This window comes from Pipistrellus hanaki (assembly GCF_964339955.1).
Source record: "Pipistrellus hanaki genome assembly, chromosome: 3".
In the NCBI taxonomy this organism is placed as follows: Eukaryota; Metazoa; Chordata; class Mammalia; order Chiroptera; family Vespertilionidae; genus Pipistrellus; species Pipistrellus hanaki.
Window position 1 is genome coordinate 23,437,208 of NC_140505.1, and position 25,925 is coordinate 23,463,132.

Below are 25,925 nucleotides of genomic sequence, written 5' to 3' on the forward strand. Positions count from 1 at the left end.
GAAAAATTGTTTTGTTTTACCAGGATGAGTTTAAATTCAGCTTGTTCACTGTTTATTGTCACTGAAAAAAAAAGAGAGGCAACTACAGTGATAAATACACCACTGTTTCCCACTGATAAGTGAAAATGCTCTCTCCTCAGGAATATACTTACGAATCTTTAAGAAAAAGTCATATCACAAAACATAAAGTGAGCAGTCCCTTTAATAAAGCATTTTTCCTGAGTAAACTATCAATATTGCATAAATATATTTTTGAAGACTACTCATCACATACTGTTTGTAACATTAAAAATGTGCTAACCAAATTACCCTCTTAATAAGGGATTAGTTAAATATATTATGGCATACTCTTATAATGGAATGCTATGCAGTTATGTAGGAAATGAAGATATTAATCCACAATGATAGGGGTATGACAAAGGGACACAGGAGCCAAATCAAATATTAGTTCCTAATGGCTAACATAGTAACAGATAGAGCAATAAAGTTGCATTGAATTATAATCCAAAGTATAAATATCCATTAGTCTATAATGATATAACTAAATGGGGGAGGACAGCTAAATCTCCCCCCAGCAGAATTCCAAATAATACATGCAGATACTCTGCCTCTGCCCTCAAGGAGGTGGAATGTAACCCCCTAATTCTTAGGTGTGAGTTGACTTCCTTCCCAAGACCACAAGATAGAAAAGAGAGAAGAAAGAGTAACTTGACAGTAGAGAAACCTGACAAAGGCTACCTCAGCAGGATATCAAGTTCAACATCAACAGTAAAAAGTCATGTACCCTTAAAGTCTTAATGTCTTAATAGTAGAACCACTAGTGATTTTCACAGCCCCTATTTATATTTTCCTGTATTATCTGGTTTTGTTTTTTCACTAAGCATTGATTACTTGTAATGATTACTTATAATAATGAACCCCATTACTTCTATAATATGTATCAAAGTAATTTTATCTTTGGGGGTGGGAAATTAGGTACATAGAATAGAATAACAATATGCATTTATAAAATCACTAGATTTTGCTTTTTCAGAGGGAAATACTTTAAAAGGCAGTATAGAAAAGTGATTTCATCACACCTGAAGTAAAATCCTGGTTTCACCATTTACTTTCAGTGTGACTTTGAGCAGTTCAATAATCCCCTTCAATGTCCTCATCTTATAGTGGGGAATATGTTATGTTCCAACAAATCCACTGAACTGCAGAACTGCCCTAACATTTACTTACTTATTTATCAATATAAACACATACTATTTCATAACATTACATTTTATTAGAAAATTCAATATGTAGTAGCGGAGCGTTCAGTGTATGTGAAGAGCCGGCCCCTACTGAAACTTCATAATGGTAACTGTTACTGAGATCAATAATAACTTAAAAATCCAAGAAAAATAAAACGTTATCAGAAAAAAATTAGTTTCTCAAAGAATAGAACAAATAGCAGTGGAAGACAAAGCTCATTCTATATCATCTGCAGCAATTTTCTATCTATGAATGTAAAGGCAATATAAATTAACTCCAGCCATAAATCTCTTGATTGTAACTAATGGACTTTAATAAAGAGGTTTTACACAAGACCTATATATTTTAAACTTTATAAAAATTCTGACTGGACCTGGCCAGGGTGGCTCAGTGGTTGAGTATTGACCTATGAACCAGGAGGTCACGGTTCAATTCCCAGTCAGGGCACATGCCTAGGGTGTGGGGTTGGGGACTCAATCCCTAGGATTGAGTATGCAGGAGGCAGCCAATCAATATTTCTCTCATCATTGATGTTTCTATCTTTCCCTTCCTCTCTGAAATCAATAAAAATATTTTTTAAAAATTACTTAAAATTCTGGGCTGGGAATATATCTTAATATTAATATTTTAAAATTATCCCAAATACGACCCTTATAATACATAAAATTACAATATAATAGACAAGTCTAATCACACTATGAATCAATGAACTTTTATAATAAAGCCAAACAACCCAGATCAGAAGAATCTATTTGATTCAAGGGAAAACTTTACCCAACCTAATTTATCATATAGTCTAGGACGGTGATCGGCAAACTACGGCTCAGGAGCCACATGTGGCTCTCTGGCCCCTTGAGTGTGCTCTTCCGCAAAAATACCATGGCCTGGGCGAGTCTATTTTTGAAGAAGTAGCATTAGAAGTTTAAGTTTAAAAAATCTGGCTCTCAAAAAGAAATTTCAATCGTTGTACTGTTGATATTTGGCTCTGTTGACTAATGAGTTTGCCGACCACTGGTCTAGGACACAGACCCATATTTTAAAGATCTGCTAATTTAGGAAGAAATTAATCAACTATTAATAGTAAATCACTGTGCCAATTTTTCTTACTACATTAGAATTAGAATATGCACACTGTTCAGTTTGGTTTTGTCAAAGGAAATTAATTTAAACCCCTTTTATAATAATAAAAACACAGATGTAATCCAGGAACTATATTCAGGTTAGTATATACAACCCAGTGTTGGGATTACAACTATACAAAGGCTGATTTTATAACATACCCCACAGCTTCTGTATCTAATTACCTAAGTCTTACTCCAACTTTCCTGAAAGCAGTCATTACAGAGACCTATTCCAATGATATCATTTTTGCTGAACACTTTAGAAGCTTGGGGCATATTCTTGTCAAATATGCTTAATTGTAGCAAATTTTAAATTCTCTGAGAACAGTTAAGGTTTATGAGAAGAGACAACTGTTATTGAGAACTACTTCTGGCAAAACAGACCAAGCTTAATAAGCTTTTGGTTTGTTTTGTTTTTTGAAGGAGGGAATTAACTATTAAGATCTTTAATAAGGTTAGTTTTCTTAAAAACCATATAGGCAAATTTAAAATGGGATTTCCAAGCTTTGGAGCAGCAACAGTATCTAAGTAATAAGAGTATATTCCTAAACAATGTTCTCTACTATGTTAGTTCTCTGTAATCCCAGAACAGTCCTGTACTTAGCACATCTACACAAATTTCTTCTTAGTTTCTTAATTGCAGTTCTGATGTTTTTTACTAGCTGTTCATGAGTTTTGAATGTTGCAGTACTATTATTATCAAACCATTAGCCATTTCTTTAGCTTCAAGATACCCAATGACTTGAATAATATTAACTTCCTTAATACTATCATATTAAGGAAGGCTCAGAAGAATATTCAAAATGATCAACTTCCATTTGTAAAGTTATTTTTAAAACTTACTCAGACACTACATTATGTGATGTATGTGATATTCCTTTTTTAAGTTTAATAAAGCTACATATCTACTCTCACAGTAGTCTACTTCCAGTTCAGACACACTACAGAAAACTACATTACAGGAAAACACCACATTTATACCATATACAAGGATAAAAGAAAAATATAAGACAATGTAAATCATCAATAGCATAAAATAAAATTTTGCCAAGAAGCTACTTTTTCATTACACAACTACAGAGTTCTGAGGGGCAAGACCATACAATTTATATACTTTCCCACACAAGAAACTAACACAGGCCCTTTGAGAATGTTACAGTATAATTACAAAATGACACAGGTTAATATTTAAGGAAAAATCAAGCCTCTCAAAATAAAATAAATATTTATAAGATTCAGTTTCTGTTTTGTTAAACATTAAAGAAAGGTCTTGGAACTTAATAGGAAATGTAAAAAACAAAGATGACCTAGTTAAAAGAATTCCTGATACGTTTTATTCTTTCAAGCAACCTTTCACCTAATAAATGATAAAGAATGTGGTTTGTGGTTTTAGTTTTCTTCCCAGTTCTAGAAATTGACTGATTCCTTTTGTAGTATTTACTTTTCTCTTCCCATCTATCCCCCAAACATGCTTTGGATGTCTTTTGTAAAATTTTTCAAGGCAGGGAGTGAATTCAAAGTTCATGAGCTGTTAAATAAAGTTAAAATGACAGTATCATACAATTACCCTAACTCTTTAAAATAATCTTAGTCTTCTAGAATACCAATCTAATTCTTAGAAGCAGAAAACACAGGAAGCTCAGTGTTCCAAGAAAAACTAATAGTAACTGATTCATCCTGGCTACCCAGGAAATACCCAGCAAGGATCTTGTTCTATGTAAATACTGACAACAAATCTGTCTAGTAATACCTACCACCCATGGACAGGAAAACAGAAAAAGAGCTCATGGAACAAATGCACAATGACTAAAAAGTACAGAGAGAAAACATAAATTTGGAGATGAGAAGAAATCAGAGCTAGATGAAACTCATGGCAGATCAGTGAACTACAGAGATAGAAGTAGACTGAGGTGGTAGAAGAGAAGCGATCACCACTGAAGGAGATGAGAGTGGAATGTAGGTGGACAGGAAGCTAAGTGGACAGAGGTGTGGGTAAGACAGGAAGGAGCTAGAAATGACAGGAGCTGAAATACAAGAGACAACAACAAAAGCAGGGAGGTAGCAGACTAGAAGGAGGCAAGCCCAGGAAAATGGAGAAGTAAAGAGAATAGAAAGTATTTTCAATGGGAGGCTGAATCATGGAAAAGGCAAGAAGTAGGCAAAATGCAAAGACACCAAACAAATTATGAACAGACAAGAAAAAATGTAAGCAGATGAGTAGAAAGGGAATTAAAGGGATGAAGTAAAAAACAGGCATACTGAGGGGAAAAAGCATATTGTTCAAAATTGTTTCTGGAATTTCACTTTATTAAATTCTACTTTAAAATCTGTTCTTTTGCTTCTACTTCTTTGTTGGGTAAACTTCATACATAAGAATAAAGGTTTCCTCAACTTACAGAGAAGAAAATTTTTGATGTAGTCAACTGACTTAATTGCAAAAAGTAAAAAAAGCTGAAAAATATAAAAATTATCTTAGCTCTAACCCACAAATTAATTTTCATACCAATACATTAATGACCTTAATGATTGAAATGCTACCTTTGTTAATTATAAAAGCTTTCTCTGTCTCTCTGTCTCTGTGCTTATTAGTCAGCATTTGGAGAGATCCCCACTATTAAGAAAGTTTGATGGAAGTTTAAAACAAGGTTAAAATTCTAAGGGTTAAGATATGCTATAAATTTTCTATAAACTTTCACTACCCATTTCTCCTAGGTAACTGAAAACAGAACACAGATGAAGTGGAAACAGTTCATCCTTCATTTCCACTTAGAAACAGTAAATGAAAACAAAGCATTAAACAAGAACATAAAAACAGTAAAGAACAACAACTCTGAAAAAGAATGGCAACTGCTCTATTCCTGACCCTAGGAAAAAACCTAGGCCAGTGGTCGGCAAACTCATTAGTCAACAGAACCAATATCAACAGTACTACAATTGAAATTTCTTTTGAGAGCCAAATTTTTTAAACTTAAACTTCTTCTAACGCCACTTCTTCAAAATAGACTTGCCCAGGTCGTGGTATTTTGTGGAAGAGTCACATTCAAGGGGCCAAAGAGCCACATGAGGCTCGCAAGCCGCAGTTTGCCGACCACGGACCTAAGTGAAAATAAGAATTATATCTTCACAAATAAACCTTTGATCTCTCCAAATGAAGATATAATTCTTATTTTCACTCTGAAAAAACAAGGTCATCGGATCTTAAGTCCAAAAAAAATGTGCAAAATAAAAGGAAGCACACACAGAGGCTGAGAATAGATAAAGATGAATCTTAAGTCACAAAGACTGAGACAGAAGCACATCATAGGAAGAAGCAATTCATCAACATCCTGCACTTCTAGTAATTATTAATTGAAAGTCAATTTCTAGAGGCCAACATCCCAATAAATTGATCCTATTTCTCCTATTATATCTACTAGATCTCTATCCACACAGAATAAAACTCTGATCTTAAGTAGATTCCTAACTATAGCAGTAGATGAAAATAACTCAAATATTATATGCAAAAGCAGATGGGTTAACAAAGATAATATAAGAAACATGTAAAGAAATATGCTAGCATCTTGTCACTTATATTTTCAGAACTATCTTCTTTTGGCTGCTCAGAAATCCTAAGTGACACGGCGGGGGGATCACTTCCTGAAATTTGCCATGTCTCCAGCTTTTTACCATTCTTCCATGAATATCTTAATGAGTGTCCTGGCCATATAGTCCATTCACAGGCACCTGATATTATCATTTACTTTTAGAAATAGTTGCTGCTCCACAGGACTTAGTAGACATCTTGAAGAAGAAACAAACCTGGTTCTTTGGTCTCTATTGGGGACATGCTGAAACTAGGATTCTCTCTCATACTCAAAGAGAACATGGGAGCCGAACTGTGCTATTTCCAACGTAAGATGCCTTAAAAAAAAAAAAAAAAAAAAAAAAATTAAAAATCAACCACGTTTTAAAACACAAAATTTAAAAAGTGCAAATTCTCACACATTTCTGGCTTACATTTTAGCTAAGATGGAAAAATAAGTAATTCAAATAAAAATTTAATATCTAACTTCAACTTTAAATACACTGTATTTCCCCCAAAATTTAACAGGGCATCTCAGGGTACACAAACAAATTTAATTCCACGTGCCCAAATAATTGAAAGTCCCTAAAATTAATTTAAAAAATCAGTTGAGGATTGTAAAGAAATTCTGGTGATTGACTTTTCAAATTTTACCATGGCCAGGATAAAAGATGGGCTTTGAGAAAACACTATTTCTCTACATTCATATCTTACTTGGAAATGTTATGAACAAGCCTGGTTTATACAGAGCTGTAAAATGGGCTACTAAACTGATGACCTAGAAAATTTCTCCCAACCATGAAATTACATATTATCTGGTAACTAGAGGCCCGGTGCATGAAATTCATTCATGGGGGCAGAAGAGGGGGAGTCCCTCCACCTAGCCTGTACCCTCTCCATTTTGGGACCCCTTGGGGGGATGTTCGACTGCCAGTTTAGACCCCATCCTAAACTGGCAGTCAAACATTAGGGATGGGGCCTAAACTGGCAGTAGGACATCCTTCTCACAATCCGGGACCACTGGCTCCTAACCGCTCACCCGCCTGCCTGCCCTCCCCTGCTGGCCTGGTTGCCTCTAACCGCCTCGGCCTTGCCACACACCCCCTCTCCCCCTCACCCCCACTGTGGCTTTGTCAGGAAGGATGTCTGATCTAATTAGCATATTATCCTTCCCAGCCTTTTGGCTAAGATTAAGTGTAGTATCTGTCCTTATCAGTTTAATTAGCATATTACCCTTTTATTAGTATAGATAACATTTGATACTACCTACTACCAGCTGTAAGCAAGTCATCTGACTTTGCCCGGATTTTCTTATCTATAAAATACAGGGTTGGTTCTTCTTACGAGGGCAGGTGGTTTAAAATACAGATGTGCAAGCCATGCTCCTGGGGTTAGGCTAAAACATGATACTTTTACAATAAAGCCTGGGGCATTCTGACGTCTACTCCTACTTAGAGAACCACCGCACTAGATCATGTTCAGGATCCAGTTCTTCAACCCTAACGTCCATAAAATGAGGGTACACATTTCATTAAATTATCCAGCTTGACAGGTTTAAAATATGAACCAGTGTATCCCCTTCCTTTCCCTAAAACACCCCTTTTAGAGAAGAGCCTGCAATTAAGGCTCATATGCCAATTGGATAAAAAATTTAAATACAGATTTTAAGCCAAATTTTCCAAATTATTTTCTCAGGGATTTAAATAGAACAGGACTGTGGGACAATACTCATAAGTTGTTTCTCTGACAGACCATCCCAAAACATGTGCTGATGTTAAAGTGACAGCAGCATGCATAATGTCTTCCCTGGCTCAGCGCCAGGACCCCCGATCCAGCAGAAGTGACCCGTAACGGAGTACCGTACCTGCAGGGCGTGCGTCGTCTTCCCTGGCTGCTAGCCAGGGCCACGGCCCACGCTTCATTCAAGGGCACTTCCTCCTCTGATTCCTCGGCTGTGGGTCGGTGATGTATGTGGTCATTGAGAGCCAGTGACTGTTGATGCCCAACACCCAAAATAACACTGTCAGCTCCCGACAAAGGGATACGAAACTGGGCTTTCAGAGAATACCATTTTTCTTCATCTTGTGGGCCCTCATTTAATTCCACGTGGCTTCAAAATGACTTCACTCCAGGTTTGTTACCAAATCAACAGCATAATTTTATGGTGGCTTTAAATATAACTTGGTTTGAAGAGGCCTCTTGGCCCCAATAAGGTACTCTATTGCCCAAGACAAGCTGAAAAAATGGGTCAAGATTTCACACAACGAAGCAAATGGACAGAAGTGCACAGGAAACCGTCCATAACACTCACATTCTGGTAAATGACTACTGCTAGCGTTTAAATCTGATAAGTGTTTTAAAGAGAAAAACACTATAGGTAAGATAGCAAGTGTCTTTAATATTACTTTGTTTTACATTAGTTTTCTGACACTAAATAAAAGTCACTGTTCTATGCCCTGATGAATTACTGCTTTAGAATTCCATACCTAAAGACTTACATTTAATCCTTACGTAGTTCTGAGACTCAAAATTCAGTTTCTAATTTCAAAATGCAGTGTCCTCTTAAACAACTTCATTATCAGCCCCTGCTCTCTGGAAAACACAGCATTATTTCTGCAGCTCGGAGTCACTGCAATCTTTTATGCCGCCTTGAACTTTTACAGCTGAGAACGTAGTGTCAACTTTTAGATGTCTCTTCTGTCTTCGGTAAAGTAAAACTCCCCAAAGAAACCACCAACTCAGAGCTGGACCTGCCTGGTTTCACATCCCCTGTCTCCCTACTGACTACGTGCGTTGTGATATTTGGCAAGTAACCCAATTACCTTGCTGTGCCTCCATTTCCTCATTTGAAAAATGGGATTATTATGAACCTATTTCAAAGAATTGTTGTAGAAGTTAAATAAATTAACATGTAAAGGTGCCTAGCACAGCATCTGGCACATTCAAAACCCAACATAAATGTTAGCTTTTATTACTTTGTATTATTCAGCTCCAAATTATCGTGCTGTTTCACGTGTGTACACAATGTTTGCCTAACTAAAATACTACAAACTAAAATAAACAGCTAACATTCAAAGGCTCATAGTGGTCTGTGGACTCTGTGGAGAGGGTAAGACTGAAGTGTTCCTGCCCCTAATGGTAAGTGGGACCCTCATCGGCGGAAAGAAAAGATTCCAATATATTTTTGCTCATTTCACAAATATTTACTCAGCACCTTCCACATGCTAGGCTCTGTTCGAGGCTCCGGGCAGATGGCAATGAGTGACACAGAGAAGGTCCTCGCACTCTGGAAGTTTAAAGGGCACTCTACGTGAGAAACAAGTTTTGAAAAAGGATTTGTCTTCCAATCTGATGAAGCACAACACTGCTTCAATGCTAAGCAGGAGCCAATGCTGGCATTATGGTCACTCCAGCTTTCTAACAATGACAAAACACACAGAAATGGCTGCAAAGAAAAATTCAGTAACTTCCCATGTAATGTACTCTAAGTATCTTCCATTGGTTATGAAGCACACGAAAGGGATAGTCTCCACGTCTGGCATATAAATAACATATAAGAGGTTTACAAACACATACACTCAATCATACTTGAACGGTTTTCATAATAAAAGCTGTGAAGGCCCAGTTCCTAAATTTTGTCCAAACATAACCTATTTGCTGTATACCCTTGTGCTTTGTTCCCCCTTCTTTACTTTATCTCCCAGTGGCTGCATACAAATATCAAACATCTACGAGGAAAGTGCCTGAAGATGTGGTGGCAAGAGTCAGTTAGACACAATGGCGAATCAACTCCAAAACAAAGCATATACATCTTTTTCCTCTTAAACCCTTTATTGGTGACAACTCTCCGCTCATCCCTTCCCCAAACAGAATGCCTTTAGTTAAAGGAACTCTCTTATAAACACTAACCGGCAAAGCAGTCTCAATCTTTTCCTTGTCAATGATGGCCCACTAGAATCAGAAGATAGGTAAAGTCCCATATGCTCTAATCACAAATAAGATACATTTTCAAATACTTCCCTTATCCTTTCCAGACTTTTCAACTACTACTACTCTCATAAAATGCAAACTGTTAGGTCCCACCATCATTCTCATCATTGTTATCTATCTATCATCTATCTATCTATCTATCTATCTATCTATCTATCTATCTATCTTACATAATGCCTACGCAACTATTATGACTGGTCCACTACTCAACTGGTTGTCCAGTCGCTATGATGTGCATTGACCACCAGGGTGCAGACGCCCAATGCAGGAGCTGCCCCCTGCTGGTCACTGCGCTCCCACAACCAACCTCCTGCAGTCCCTCCTCCAAGCCAGACCGCCCCAATCAGCCCTGATCAGTCCTGATCGCGACTAGGCGAGTCTGTTGGGACTGGGCAAGACGTCCGAATTCGTGCACCCGGCCTCTAGTGTCTATATAAATCATTAGATTGTATCTGTGGAAACACAATCAAAATAAACTTCTTGCTTAAGGAAGTCAAACTGCTTAATTAAATCCAACCAAAAACTTAAACTTCTTAATGCACAATGTACTAGACGCAACACTGAATATGTTTCAGTTATTTAATGGCAATCTGAAATATTAGGGAGAACCCCTGCAATGTCGATAATATAACATTCTTAACACTCATATAACCATGAGTGTTAGACTTATTAACAAAGCAATAGCAAGCCCACCGTTTTTCATTTCCTTGGTTTGGTGTTGGAAAATTACTCTTCCTGTTTGTCATTTGTTAATCCTTAATTAGGAATGTCACTTCAAAACTAAATATGGAAAGAAGCTTTTCAGAAACGGCCACTAAGGCTTTCCCAGTGTTTACCTTTTTCCAATGTCCAAGAATTGGGTGACAATGAAACACAATGGGAATTTGGATAAATAAGAGATACAGGGCTTTGGAAACTACTGAATACTCAAATAAATGGACTAATTATATTTCTAACACAATTTTAAAGCCATCTTCCTCCTTGAGAAACACATGCCTTTACTCTATGAGTCATTGTATATTGCCAACACCTTCATTCTACAAAAGCGAACAGTAGTAATATATATATATATATATATATATATATATATATATATATATATTCCACATTTGGGCACTTTCAAATCAAACTCATCTACTCAAATACGTTTGAGCAACCTATGCTTTCGCAAAAGTTATCCTGGCAGACTGAATGTGATAAAGCATATAAACCATTTGGCACAGGCCTGGCAAACAATCATTACTCAACATCGCTCATTAATACTGTTTCTAATTTTCCAACTTTTTAGTAAACCTAAATGATTGTAAAGTTACATAATTATGCATACACATACCATGTGTAAGCTAACATGCATTAATACTGTAAGTAAAGCCAGTACGTGAGTGTGAAGTAATTCTGTTCATCTAGAGCAGTGTTTCCCAAACTTCTCTCATGATGAGAATCACCTGGTGGAGTTGTTAAAATACAGATTCCTGAATCTCAACTAAGAAGTGCTAAACTAGAATTTTTGGGAACATATAGTGCTCTAAGCTTGTCAGGCTTGCCCACTAGACAATAAAATAAGCTCAGAGCTAGTTAAGTATACAATGTTACCTATATGTTCCCAAAAATTCTAGTTTAGCACTTCTTAGTTGGGATTCGGGAATCTGTGTTTTAACAACTCCACCAGGTGATTCTCATCATGAGAGAAGTTTGGGAAACACTGATCTAGAGACAAAAGTAAGTTTAACAGTAACAAAATAATCCGCAAAGCAGCAGAGAACACTTCCTAAGGCGTAGTGTTAAAAATTGGCTCTTAGCTTTGCTTACCAATTAAGAATACAATCCCTAGAGCAGTGTTTCCCAACCTTCTCTCATGATGAGAATCACCTGGTGGAGTTGTTAAAACACAGATTCCTGAATCCCAACTAAGAAGTGCTAAACTAGAATTTTTTGGGAACATATAGGTAAAATTGTATACTTAACTAGTGCTCTAACACAGATGTTATATACAGAGCACTAAGTTAGGTATGCAATTTTACCTAACTAGAATTTTTGGGAACATATAGGTAAAATTGTATACTTAACTAGTGCTCTAACACAGATGTTATATACAGAGCACTAAGTTAGGTATGCAATTTTACCTATATGTTCCCCAAAATTCTAGTTTAGCACTTCTTAGTTGGGATTCAGGAATCTGTGTTTTAACAACTCCACCAGGTGATTCTCATCATGAGAGAAGGTTGGGAAATACTGCCCTAGAGGGTCTAGCATGAGTTTTAAGGAGCCGTTAGGTGATCCTGGAGAACTATTATAGCTCAATACGAATAGTTAAGACCTCAGCACGTGGGCAAGGGACCATCTATTCGCAAGGCTTCTGCACCAACCCCTGAAATCTGGTCACTTCCAAGCCCCGGAATCCTACAGAAATCCATCACCTGCCTCAGGCTAGAAAATGCATGTTTCAAGTCCCTACACAAAATTTAAAAAAATATATCTACAGTGTCACCCTTACAGCATCCAGTTTTTTTTTTATAGCACTTCCAAGAGTCTCGGTCACACATCCTTTATTGCCGTCGGGAAAATAAGAGAGTTTGGAGAGCATATGCTTTCTTAAAAGTAAATATGAAGGTAAATATGAAAAGTAATCCTACGCCCTCATCAGGAAAAAGGAAAGTCTTGTGTTTCCCAGCCTCATCTCGATCCGTGGGACAAAGCGCATTCCCCCTCCCACGCCGACAGTCACACCCGGGGCGCGCCGCGGAGGGGCGGAGAGAGGCCGGGAACTCCGGGGCGATGACCTGGCACCGCTCCTTCCCGCCGGGGCTGGCACACCGCCGCCAGGCCCACGTGCTCTGCCCGGCGGGGGGCCGACACCCACGCCCACTGGCAGCCCGGCCGCCCCGGCCCGCCCGCGGGGGTGAGATCGCGCGGCGGCGGCGGCAGCGGGGACCGCAGTGGGCGGCGCGCGCGCGGCCGGGGACCCGCCGAGAGCGGCGCGCGGCCGAGGGTCGGGGCCGGGGGCGGGGCCGGCGGTGACGCGCCACGGGGGAGGGGAGGGGAAGGGAGCGCGGCTCCACTCACGCGCGGGGGCGGCACCGGGCCGTCGCTGCGTCGCTCCCGTTCACACACGCTTAGTGGGGGCGGAGTGGGGCGGGCGGAGGGAGGCGGGGAGGGAAAAGACCTGGTTCCTCGTCGCTTCCGGAAACCGACCGGCCGGCCGGCAGGAAATGACGAAGCACAGGTCGTCCAGGTCCGTGCGGTAACCGGTTCCCGCGAGCCCGGCCCCGACTCCGGGGGAAAGGGGCCCCGCGCCGAGCAGCCTGGCCGCCTGCCGCCACCGGAGCGAGCAGTGTGAGTGGACCCGCGTCCCTGCGCGGCCCGGGCCCGATCTCGCGTCACCCGACCCCGCCCCCCGCCCGCGCGCCGCCCCGCCCCGGCCCCGCAGGGGAGGGCGGGTGGGAGGCGGATGGAGGTCGCGCCCGCCCCACGCCCCTCCGCCGGATGCTATGAGGCCCCGAGTACCTGCCTCTCGCGTGCTCGGAGCCCCTCGGGGTCGCCGGAAATAGGGAGTCCCCGAGTTCCAGGAACGCGGACGGAGATGTGCAAGTAGCCGCTCTGCAGCGCTCACAGGGCGGGCGCGCGGCCCCGCCGGGGGTTTAGCGGGAGTGAGCGAAGCTTGAATCATACTCAGCCAGTGAGCGGCGGAAACGCGGCCACCTGGCAGCTCTGGAGGCCTCTGCCCGCGGCCACTTCCTGACAAGGATTAGATTCTGGACCCGCTCAACTGGATTTTTATTATCCCTCCTGGAGGAGCAGGTGTCACAAGATTGAGGTCAGGGCCGGAAGAGTTAAGGCTTGGGAGTAAAATGCATGTGACAGGCCCCCCCCCTCCCCCAGACTGTGTGACATTTGGGCAGGTTATACTGTGTAACCACCACCACCATCCCAGGTGCTGCTGTAAAAGGGAACTTTAGTGCCTCCCCGCAAGGTGGTGGTGAAGATGAAAGAACATGCGGGCTGCCCAGTACGTGAACCCTCAAATGTTACTTGCCTACCTCCCCTTGGCTTCCTCCTGAAGGCCTGTGTTAGCTTGTGTACCCTTCTGACTGGGGAACCCAATCCTTCAGTGTTTCAGAGGACTGAGAAAGAACATCACAGTTATGCAAATTGTGTTATGAGGAACTCTTGGAACTATGTAAGTGATTCTAATCTGAATTTGTATCAAAACAACAAAGCGCTCTTTGAGAGACAAAAATGGTAACGCTCAAGACACGATGACAACGTGATAATCTGTTTCAGAACCACCTAGACAGGGTATCAGCAAGCTAATTTTAAAATTTGTGATATAATCACTAATCCCTAGAAAACATGTAGTTCTCAACGTAAAAGTCTGTCAAACTAAAACCAAACCATAGCTGTCGTATTTTTATCAATGTTATCTCTGGATGCTAATATTTACCTGGGACTTAAGTCAGCTCACCCTAGCATCTCCTTACTGAAAACGTTCAAGCATTACTGTACAGGGAAAACGTAGGGGAAAGGTTTAGATTTCTCAAATGATGAATGCGAGAAACCCATGAATCATGAACCAAGCACGTGGCTAGTTACCTTTCAATGCCCCTGGGCGTTTTGCTTTACACTGGAGAGGGAGGCTGTGGTGGTATGCGGAACCGCTCAGGTGTGTGCGCTTGGTTCGACTGTGGCATGCTGGAAGGGGATAGTCATAGCTCAGGCCACATGTGAGCCTCGCTCTGTACTGTGACTTTGGACAAAACCAGTCTTTATTCCTGGCAGCCTTACAAAGCCATGCCATTGGTCATGATGGAGAAATGGACAGGAAAGGTCTGCCCTCACTACAGATCTTTCATGACGACACTACTAAACATACCTCTAGTGCAGTGGTCTGCAAACTCATTGGTCAACAGAGCCAAATATCAACAGTACAAAGATTGAAATTTCTTTTGAGAGCCACATTTTTTAAACTTCTAAACCATTTCAAAATAGACTCCCCCAAGCTGTGGTATTTTGTGGAAGAGCCACACGCAAGTGGCCAAAGAGCTGCATGTGGTTTGAGAGCCGCAGTTTGCGGACCACTGATTTAGTGCATTTCCCTGGAACTATGGAGCAGTAGTGTCATTGCATACCAAATGATGTTGTCTAATATATTTATAATAATAAAAGCATAATATGCTAATTAGACCAGGTGTCCTCCAGGAACGAAGCGGGGCTGCCCCGGTCCCTGCCGGCAGCCGGAGGGAAGCCAGTGCCTGCAGCTGGGAAAGGAAGGCCTACTCTTACACGAATTTTGTGCATCTAGTGTTATATAATTCACGTTAAATTTTTACCGTCTGGGTCAGCAATAACTTGAAATCCTCTATAATTACTGGCATATTTTAGTAGGAGAAAGATAAGTACTATAGGACTACACTATTTATTGGGTGGTACATAAACAGAATTTTGTGAAAAATTGAAGCCAGAAATTAACGTGGTTCAGATCCATTCAGGTGTTAGGAAACAGGTAGGAAACACTTTCATAATTTGTCAGATAAATGGCACTTGCCAAATGTTCTAGTGGCCACTACTATGTGTTTCCTGCTTCCTCCCTGACTTGTTAATAACTCCCAAACCTGAAAGCTACCACCCTTGCTGCATAATTGTTCCAGGCCTTTTTCAGCATCTCAATCAGACATTTAAAGTCATCTCTTTTTGCCAAGCACAGTCATTGTTATTTTACATTTTGGAACCAACAAAATCATAAATCATAAGCAATTATTCATCTCTGGTCTTCCAAAATTTTTCATTTCTAAAGTAGATTAATTACTTACTATCGATCATAATTATTATATTCAGAGAAACTCTGGAGTTCAGTTTTAAGAAATAAGAATTGAAACTTTTTTTAAAAAAATATATTTTATTGATTTTTCACAGAGATGAAGAGAGAGGGATAGAAAGTTAGGAACATCGATGAGAGAGAATCATCGATCAGCTGCCTCTTGCACACCCCCCACTGGGGATGTGCCCACAACCAAGGTATAATACATGCCCTTGCCCGGAATCGAACCCTGGACCTTTCAGTCCGCAGGCCGACGCTCTATCCACTGAGCCAAACCGGTCCCAGCAAGAATTGAAACTCTTAGCTGTGCCAAATCCCCCTGTCCCCTGTGCCTCTTACTCTCTTATAAGAAAATTCACAGCCAGATTTTAATATATAGGATATGGATATGGTCTGATGTTTAATATTTGGATCTTGCATCTATAGATTACTATAATTTAAAGTAAGTTCTGTTTTATTATTCCCTGGCTAATTTTTACAAGACATCTTTATATTCATCAGACACCAATAGATGTTTTAAAGAAATTATTCTTGCCGTCAGTGTTAACAGTTTAAGTTCAATGCCATTCATGATACTCACTTTATTATAAATGAGTACATTATGTCCCCAAATGACTGACAGAAGACTTCAGATGTCAGCAAGGAGCAGACATGCCACCTGGCTTAGCAGCAGACCTCTGAGGAAATTCATTAATTTTATGCAGAGGCCCACTGTAAGAAAGAAAACAGACTCTGCCCTTAACACACACTTAGCAACTTACTGAGCCGAATCTACATTAGAGATTGTTTTAGAGGCTTACAGGTTGAAAAATATTTTAGTGGATGAAGTTCTGCAATGTCTTCATGGTTATAGAATATCTATGGGGAAATTGCAAAACAATTTCTTGGACATTTCAGATACTCTTTTTCTTGGTATTAGAAAATGGCTGTCTTATTCTTAAAAACTACAGAACAGTTATCACCTATCATTTTGTTCAGCTTCCTTTTTATAGAATGTCTAAAATAACACTTCTGGATTTCTTTCACATATTAGGTCATTTCACTTAGGCTTACCTTTTATGTCAAACACAAAAGGAGGAACTCCCTATTAAAGGAGAAATTCAGTTACCTTCCCAAACGCAAATAAGAAACCATTGCTCTTTTACTGTCTAGTTGATACAGTTGCTGTTACCTTGTTTTCTGAGGGAATGTTCAAAGAATGCATTTCCTTGAATAGAAGTCACAGCTGTGTAAATAGCGAAAAAAGTAACTTTTTATCCCATTGCTGCTTTCAACCACATTTGGCCAGTAAAGCAAAACTAGATAAAGCTCCAGACGTGTTCCAGTTGCATCGAAGGCTTGTGGAAGAGCGTTGTCGTGGCTGTCACATCTTTTCTCGGCTGCTGTCACGAGTGCAACACTCTTCTGAGCATCACAGCCAGTAGTTTGGGCCTGTGTTTCAAAGTGTTCAGTTGCTTTGATCTGGGTGATAGTCACTGTTTGGAGACTGCAGTGATATTTTAGTCTGTATCTCTTTACTAATATGATTTTTTTAACCCCAAGTTTTAACCTTTATGTAGAAGCTATAATGTTTCAAAGCAAAAAAAATAAGGGGAGGACACCTGGCTGGTGTAGCTCAGTGGAACGGATGTTGTCTCATGGGCCAAGGGATCCTGGGTTTGATTTCTATTGGGTCGGCAGCTAAGTAATTGCGGATTTTTTAAAGAAAATCAAAGACAATTTTTTCATGGAACTAAATAACTTTATTCTGTAATGTATTGCCCATTTTGATCAATGACCTTTTGCCATCTTTCAGGCAGCATCATAATCCCACGTTCAAAAAACTTCTGGTTTTTATTAGCAAAAAACTGAATCAGGTACGATTTGGCATCATCATCATTATTGAAATTTTTACCATTCAAGGAGTTTTGTAAAGATCGAAACAAAAAGTAATCAGATGGTGCAAGGTCAGGACTATATGGTGGATGTGGCAAAACATCCCAACCAAGCTCCATTAATTTTTGCCGAGTGACCAAAGATGTGTGTGGCCTTGCATTGTCATGATGGAATACAACACCTTTTCGATTTGTCAATTCGGGCCGCTTTTCTTCAACTGCATTGTTTAATTTCGTTAGTTGTTCAATGTAGACATCAGAATTGATTGTTCGGTTGGGTGGTAAGAGTTCAAAGTAGACAATTCCTTTGTAATCCCACCAAACTGATAACAAAACCTTCTTTTGATGAATATCAGCTTTTGATGTTGTTTGAGTTGGTTCACCTGGCCTGCTCCACGATCTTTTCCGCTTGATATTGTTGTAAACAACCCATTTTTCATCGCCAGTTATCAGTCGTTTTAAAAATGGATCATTTTCATTACGTTTCTTTAGCAAATCGCAGCTGTTAATGCGTTGCGTTAACTGTGATTCTTTAATTTCGTGAGGAACCCATGTATCGAGTTTTAAAACATAGCCAAGTTGTTTTAAGCGATTTTCAATGCATGTATGTGATACATGAAGCTTCTCTGCAATCTCACGTGTTGTACTGTGACAGTCCGAATTGATTATTGCTTTGATTAGGGCGTCATCAACTTCAACTGGACGACTAGAGCGTTTTTCATCTTTGAGTGAAAAATCACCAGAACGAAATTTGGCAAACCAATTTTGACACTGCCGTTCTTTTAAGGCTTCGTCACCATAAACAGCACATAACTTTTTATGAGCTTGCGATGCGTTTTTCCCTTTGAGGAAATAAAAAAGCAAAATATGACGAAAATGTTCCTTTTGATTTTCCATTTTTTAACGAACGCCAAACGAAAACTACAAAACAGATCAAAAAACTTTTTTTACTGATTAACAGCTGAATAGCCAACTATCAAATAACAAAATGTGTTTTACATTTGTACTACGTCTGCAAACCTAAAAATTCAACTGAAGCCATGTGTGTGAAACCCGCAATTACTTAGTTGCCGACCCAATATTATAGTCTGGGCACAGGCCTGGGTTGTGGTGTGCAGGAGGCAGCCAAGTAATGATTCTCTCTCATCATTGATGTTTCTCTCCCTCTTCCTTCCTCTCTGAAATCAATAAAAATATTTTTTTTTTAAATAAGAGAAGGTGATCAACCAAAGGACTTGTATGCATATGTGCATAATCCATGGACACAGACTATAGGGCAGTGAAGGCCTGGGGTAGAGGGTGGGGACAGGCTGGAGAGGGTCAATGGGGAAAAGTGGGGGGGCATATGTGATACTTTCAACAATAAAATTTAAAAATAAAATATAAGGGGGAATGTGTTACATGCCTTAGTTATCTAGACCAGGGGTCGGCCAACTTTTTCTTTTTTTTTAAGAGTAAGTTAATTATTTTTTTAAATTAAATTATTATCTGTGTACATATCTTACCATTGTCCCCCCTCCCAGACATGCCCTCCCTCCCCAGAGTTTTGTGTCCATTGGTTGTACTTATATGCATCATACAAGTCCTTCGGTTGATCTATTATCTCCCCCAGATCTGCCTCCCCTCTCCACTGTAATTTGACAGTCTGCTTGTTGCTTTACTGTCTCTATATCTATCTTTTGGTTCATCAGTCTATAATGTTCTTTATTATCCATAAATGAGTGAGGTCATGTGTACTTTTTCTTAAAGGACCAGATTATAAATATTTTGGGCTTTGAGAGCTGTGAGGCAAAAAAAAAAAAAAATCAAGGACATTATGTAGGTTATTACAACCACTTAAAATGTATCCGTTTAGAAATGTAAAACCATTCTTGGCTCCTGGGCCATACAGAAACAGGCGGCAGGGCTGGGGGTGGCCAGCAGGCTGTACGTATGCTGGCCAGCCCTTCTCCAGTCATACCACCCCTCACTAACAGAAACTCTGTCCTCTTTTCCTCTCTCTCAGCCACATGCCTGGGGATTACGGAGTGATGGGTGACGATAGCTCTATCGATTACAGCGTTCACGAGGCCTGGAACGAAGCCACCAACGTCTACTTGGTAGTGATCCTCGTCAGCTTTGGTCTCTTCGTGTACGCCAAGAGGTAAATTTTTTAGTCCTTCCGGGGAGATCAGAAACTGGGCACTTAAAAGCTCTACAGGTTTGTTTGTTTGTTTGTTTGTTTGATCTAAATTAAATGCACAAAAAATAATGTCATCCACATTTTTGTTCCTGCTCAGAAAGCTCTGTCTACTGACGCCCTTGAGCACTGGGCACTGAGGTTTGGCTTGGGAAACCCTGTTGCTTTAGGAGATGGAGATTGAAGTGCAGCCCTTGGCACCCAGCCCCGCTGCACTGTACTCCCGTTCTGTCATATCTACACCCAGCCTGTGCTCACGGGCACCTTTGGATGAGCACACATGTTGGCCGTGTCCCTAAAATGCAGAGACACTGACTCCTGTGTGTTTAGCAATTCTCTCTTTGCACATTTGAAGTGTTCCCTTCTGTTTCCTGTGCAAGACTATCTTATAGCACTTATCCTATATAATAAAAGGGTAATGTGCACATCGACCACATGGCGGGACGACCAGCTGCTGTGACGCACACTGGCCACCAGGGTGCAGACGCTCAATGCAGGAGCTGCCCCCTAGTTGGCAGGGTGCTCCCACAGGGGGAGTACTGCTCAGCCAGAAGCTGGGCTCACTGCTGGCAAGTGCAGCAGCAGTGGCGGGAGCCTTTCCTAAGGATGTCCGACTGCCAGTGTAGGCCCGCTCCCCACAAGAGGGACACCCCCTCACCCCCCAAGTGCACAAATTTTGTGCACTGGGCCTCTAGTTGAACAATATAGTATTATCTGATTACTTGTCTATTCCAGAAAAATTTCAGTCCCTTGAGAACAAGGCCTGGTGTGTCACATAGTGTAAATAAATATTTCCTACTTTAATTCTAGATTCCGTAGCATAATGTTAACTGTTCTCTCTTACTCTCTCTGGCTCCTTTCCCTTTTGGGGGCGGCGGGGGCAGGAAGCGGCTTTGGAAAGGAAAAGCACTATTAGTTGGACTGACTTGCTTCTGCTTACAGGCACATGCTTTGGTATCCTCTGCCAAAGTCAAAAAGACAATAGATAGCTCAAAATAATTAGTAATCCAGAAATTATAGATGTTTGACCCGGGAGTAGTTCAAAGCCTGTATTTGCTCTCAGACACACAGGCTCATCCTTCCTGGCTGCCTGACCCTTGAAGCAGCTAACCCATTGGCTGTCCAGACTGGGGGAGATGGGTTAGGGAAGGCTCTACATATCAGAACTGGCCCACTTGCAAGAAACAGTGTTCCACTATAAATAGCCACAGCTTCCTCCCACCCCACAGCTTTTTGTTTTGCTTTATTTGTTTGTTTGTTTGTTTGTTTTTTAAATATATTTTATTGATTTTTTACAGAGAGGAAGGGAGAGAGATAGAGAGCCAGAAACGTCGATGAGAGAGAAACATTGACCAGCTACCTCCTGCACACCCCCTACCGGGGATGTGCCCGCAACCAATGTACATGCCCTTGATCGGAATTGAACCTGGGACCTTTCAGTCCGAAGACCGACGCTCTACCACTGAGCCAAACCGGTTTCGGCACACCCCACAGTTTTAAAAGCAGGGGCACTGTTACCAGTTCTAAAGAGATGGCCATACAGAAGCTCCACTGAAGTCGTGCTATTGTATATGAGAAATATGCTTATTTGTTATTTTCCAGAGTTAAGGTCTGCTTACATTTTGTTTATTTTCAAACCCAGAAAGTTAGCTTTATTTGGAGGACAGGAGAGGGAAGGGGGGGATCAGATATTTTCTTGTTTATGCATTTTTCCATACAGTATTTGGCTTTTGGAAGGGTAGGGAGTGAAAGCACAATAGAGGCACATCGCTGTGGAATTAAGTGGATGTGTTCAGCTACTTCCTTTTCTTTTGTATATCCCTGTGGCTATACATATACCACTTCATACTTTTTAAAAATTATGTTTTTATTGATTTTTAGAAAAAGGGAGAGGGAGAGAGAGAGAGAGAAACATCAATTGGCTGCCTCCCAACTGGGGATGGAACCTGGGCCATGTGCCCTGACTGGGAATCAAATTGGCAACCTTTCGGTGCATGGAGTGGCGCTCAAGCAACTGAGCCACAGAAGCCAGGGCATACAACTTCGTACTTTTTTGTGAAAGAAAGAGTACTTGAGTCAAAGAAGCATCCACAGAGACAAAATAAAAGATGAATTCCTTGCCATTTAAGTCCTTAAATGTAGTTTCCGATTACAACGATCCTGGGAATATTATAGTCCTATAGGAATTAATACAAATCTCTCTTCTGCACTGGTTTTGTGTTTTAGGAATAAGAGGAAAATTATGAGGATATTCAGTGTGCCACCTACAGCAGGAACTTTGTCAGAACCCAACTTTTATGACACGATGAGCAAAATTCGTTTAAGACAGCAACTGGAAATGTATTCCATTTGTAAGTATATTCTGTGCTTTAGTATATGCAGAAGCACGTTTAAAGTAGAATTTTTGGAATTGAACGCAGTTAGTAAAAGGTTGTCAGAAATAGTTGATAATGAGAACCACGTGCCCTTTTCAGAAGCTCATCACAGTGTCAGCAAAGGAGGTCTGCATGACATTAATGCTTCAGGACCCTGTGCTTGTATGGGCCCTTCCAAGACTGAGAAGAACCCTAAGAATAAATATATGGGGTTGTTCTTTTGTCAATTTTGCAAAAAAAATAAAAATAAAAAATTAGCTATTTTAATAGCCAGGTAAGATTGCTATCTGTTCCTGTTCTAATTTGCCCTCCTTTGTACCCCCCTCTCTGTGGCCAGGAGCATTTGAGGGGATCTAAGGGAGAGTTGAGTTGGAGCTACTTTTAGCTGGGTTTGGAAGTTTTATTTATGGAGTTTGCGGTCAGTCTCTTCTATTATAAGTAAACTACTGCAAGCCAAAGCAGAAGAGGAATGGCTTCCAGGAATATGGCATGTGATATTAACGTGCAAGGTCAGGGGTCATATCTCAATATCAACATGTTCCATAGCACTGAACACGGTGACTGTATAGGTGGTGGGGAAGAAACAAGGTTTAAATGTACGGAGTTAGAATGAATCGTAGGCCACAACCATGTATGCCACCATTTAAAAGAATAAGGGTGTTATTTCTGTGGTTTATCATAAAGCTGAGAAAAGCAAAATATAATAGTATATTATACGATGCCACTCTTAAAGTCTAATGACCACAACGTACCTTATATTATCTACATATAATATAAATGTTCTATGTAATTATGCAAGCATAGAGAAAGGTTTGAAGAGATACACATCAGATTATTAACATTATTACCTTGAAGGGGAGAGTGTGGGATTTGAAGAAAAAAGACTGGATATTTTTAAAAAGAAACATATCTGTGTAAAAATGTAAGTGTGTGTGTAAGTGTGTGTGTGTGTGTGTGTGCACGCATAGAAAAACCAAAGAGTGAAATTTTAGATGAAAAGTAGAAAAAATATATTCATACATATATATTTTACACAGTTAAGACTTATAAAAAATTCTTTAGCATAAATTTTGTCCTAAGAACTGGTAACAGCGCTTCCTTTGGGGAAAGCAACTGGAAGGCAGCTACAGGACTGATCAGCTAAGAGAAATACACTTTCACTGTTTTTTTTCTTTTGTTCCTTTTGCATTGTTTTCTGTACCAGCTCAAGCTAAGCAGTAAAACTAACATAGCAGCTTTATTCCCGATAGCCAGAAGGTGGGAGCAATCCAAGTGTCCTTGATGGATGAATGGATACACAAACAATGGTACTTAAATACCAGTACGGTACAGTGTAATTCAGCCTTTAAAAGGAAGACACTTAAAACTGACTAAAATGGCAAATTTTATGTATATTTTATCACAACAGAAAAAAATCCTTCAAAAAAATTAACCCCTTTTTTTTTTTTTTTTAAGTATAACGTCAGAAGCTTTGTAAGGAAAATTATAAGGGAAGAATTAAGTTTTCATTGATGCCTAGTCAAAACAGAAGTTACCTCCTACCAGTACTATATTCAGTAGTTTAACAGGCACAATTATAAACCCACTGTACAGGCTTTTTTTCTTCTTTGATGGAAACAGCATAAAATAAGATCAGAATTCCTGTCTTTGTAAGGCGTATCAGTTTTCTATTGCTATTTTTAAAAATTGTCACAAATTTTGTGGCTTAAAACAACACAAATGCAATGTCTTACGTTTTTATAGGTTAAAAATCCTACAACAATCTGGCTGGAATAAAAATCTAGGTGTGAGCTCCAGCAGAAATGCTGTTTTCTTTCTGAGCCAGCAGCATTGCATAGATCTCCTCATTCTTCTGTTATATCTTCCCCTCTGTCCGAACTCAGCCAGGAACGGTTCTCCAATTTTAAGGGTCCATGTGATTAGGTGGGACCAGGTGATCCAGAGTAATCTCCCCCTCTCTTACCTTACCTTAATCATATCTTCAAAGTCCCCTTTGCCCTGTAAGGTAACATATTCACAGATTGGCAGGAATAGGATGTAGACAATTTTGGAAGCCATTATTCTATAAACAATGAGTGTGTGTGTGTGTGTGTGTGTGTGTGTGTGTGGATCTGCACGTTTAGTGAACCCCTGATCATTGGAGCATTCTTAGTGTTTGTGACATATCTAGCCCTAACAAAGTCTGGCGGTTCAAGAGGAAATAGCAAACAAAATTCTTTTTCTTAAAAAGGACTCCCAAAGTTGTATAAGCTTTAGGCCACAAAAATCTGAATTTACCCCCGAGTACTGTAAACAAGAAGTATCTCTTTCTTGGCTAAGAAACAATGAAGAGACTGAAAGTTTTAAAGCTAAATAGTCAATGACATTCCTAAAGATTTTAACCCTGTACTTTCTCTAGTTTTAACTTGGGGCCATTTATTTTATTTTATTTTATTTATTTTATTTTATTTTATTTATTTTATTTTATTTATTTTATTTTATTTTTTATTTTATTTTATTTTATTTTATTTTATTTTATTTTATTTTATTTTATTGTTGACGGTTTTATAAATGTCCCTCAATTTTCCATCTCTTCTCCCAGCCCAGACAAGACCATTCTTCAAATAAACATTTCTCAGAAGTACAAAGAGAATACAGAATTGCTTTTTTCCCCATCAAGTTTATAGTAATCACAAAGTTCAATAATACATCTCTTAGGTTTACTAGTTAAAATATAGTTAAATTCCTTATTATGTGGACAAAAGCATTATTCTTAATTTATCTTAAAGTGGAAATAAGGTGCAAGAAAAAAGTAAATTGCAGAATATTAATTTAACAGCTTAATTAATATTTACCCAATATTTTAAAGCTCTGAATAATCCTGATATACAAATAATAGTAATGACAATAACTCATAAAATGGATATCAGCAATGTTGAGATATTAGAGGATCATAAAGTATAATAAAAATTTCCTCCAACAGAAAAAAGCTTAATTCTAAGCTAATTCTTTACTGAGATTCATGACTTGCCATTTAATGATATTAACTAGTAATTATTTTGCTATTTTATTAAGTTTATATCTTTTTTCTTGTTCTGTTTTTGTTTTGTTTGTTTTTTTAATAGCAAGGAAGTATGACCTTCAACAACCACAAAACCAAGCTGACAGTGTGCAGCTCTCACTGGAATGAAATCTCAGAAAATGAACAGCATAAATAATTGCTAAACAGTATTGTAGCAAGCTCCTAATTCCACCAAGTCATGAACAGCATCTTTAAAAAGTCTTCTGTCTCCATAAGATAATTTTCCTTGTGACCTTTATCCAACATTTTTGGTATATTTTCTTTTACTTTTTTTAAATTGCATCTCTGAGTCGTTTGTTACACAAATAAAAAATGGCTCAGAAGACCTGAAAACGGGAAGAAAGACTGTAACCAGAGGTGGTGATTTTACTTTGTGAACACCTTTGATTTCTTCACGATGCAATCAGGAGTGAAAACCCGTCTTTGGAAGCGAGACTATGAAACTTATGCCACTTGGAGCTGAAATGTTTGCAAAATAAAACATGGAAATCCAGTCCTGGTATAATTTCCTCTCAGATTGTGTTCTGTGATAAATGTAACATGGATAACTGACTGATTTGTGTTCTCATTGGTGTCGGTTACTACTCTTTAATTGAATTACTACTTGCTTCTTCAGAACTTGCATAGTGGACTGTCTTTCTATATCATGAAGCATACCCACCCATCTGCTCTGGAAGCCTTGTGGAATTTTTCCCTCATGTGTTCT

The 25,925-nt window shown here is 39.5% G+C and overlaps 2 protein-coding genes across 12 annotated transcripts in view; one reads left to right on the forward strand and one right to left on the reverse strand.

Annotated features, from left to right (window-relative positions):
* SLC20A2 (solute carrier family 20 member 2) overlaps window positions 1-13,559 on the reverse strand; it is a 94,689-nt gene extending 81,130 nt beyond the window's left edge. For 2 of the 10 annotated variants that reach the window (XM_084876500.1, XM_084876499.1), the window contains exons 1-2: window positions 7,790-8,160; window positions 6,162-6,263 (exon numbers count right to left, since the gene is read on the reverse strand). The gene's annotated coding sequence lies outside the window, so the exon portion shown is untranslated. Of the gene's footprint in view, window positions 1-6,161; window positions 6,264-7,789; window positions 8,161-12,978; window positions 13,219-13,419 lie in introns of those variants that run through there. The other 8 variants (XM_084876501.1, XM_084876497.1, XM_084876498.1 and 5 more) reach the window with 8 other exon arrangements.
* Window positions 13,116-25,724, forward strand: SMIM19 (small integral membrane protein 19). 2 transcript variants are annotated; one of them, XM_084876509.1, is made up of 4 exons: window positions 13,116-13,248; window positions 19,610-19,747; window positions 22,010-22,134; window positions 25,263-25,724. In XM_084876509.1, the coding sequence occupies exons 2-4, from the start codon at window positions 19,614-19,616 to the stop codon at window positions 25,325-25,327; spliced, it is 324 nt and encodes a 107-aa protein (XP_084732635.1). In that variant the 5' UTR covers window positions 13,116-13,248; window positions 19,610-19,613; the 3' UTR covers window positions 25,328-25,724. The 2 variants fall into 2 exon arrangements, with proteins under 2 accessions (XP_084732635.1, XP_084732636.1); XM_084876510.1 differs by lacking the exon at window positions 13,116-13,248 and adding an exon at window positions 13,592-13,729.
* The last annotated feature ends 201 nt before the right edge of the window (window positions 25,725-25,925 follow it).

What these genes read in the sequence shown, in the direction of transcription:
- SMIM19 (XM_084876509.1), top strand. Translation starts at nt 19,614, where the DNA reads ATGCCTGGGGATTACGGAGTGATGGGTGACGATAGCTCTATCGATTAC. An exon ending in CTCTTCGTGTACGCCAAGAG is followed by an intron (nt 19,748 to 22,009) that starts GTAAATTTTTTA and finishes TTTGTGTTTTAG; the next exon opens with GAATAAGAGGAAAATTATGA. An exon ending in ACTGGAAATGTATTCCATTT is followed by an intron (nt 22,135 to 25,262) that starts GTAAGTATATTC and finishes TTTTTTTAATAG; the next exon opens with CAAGGAAGTATGACCTTCAA.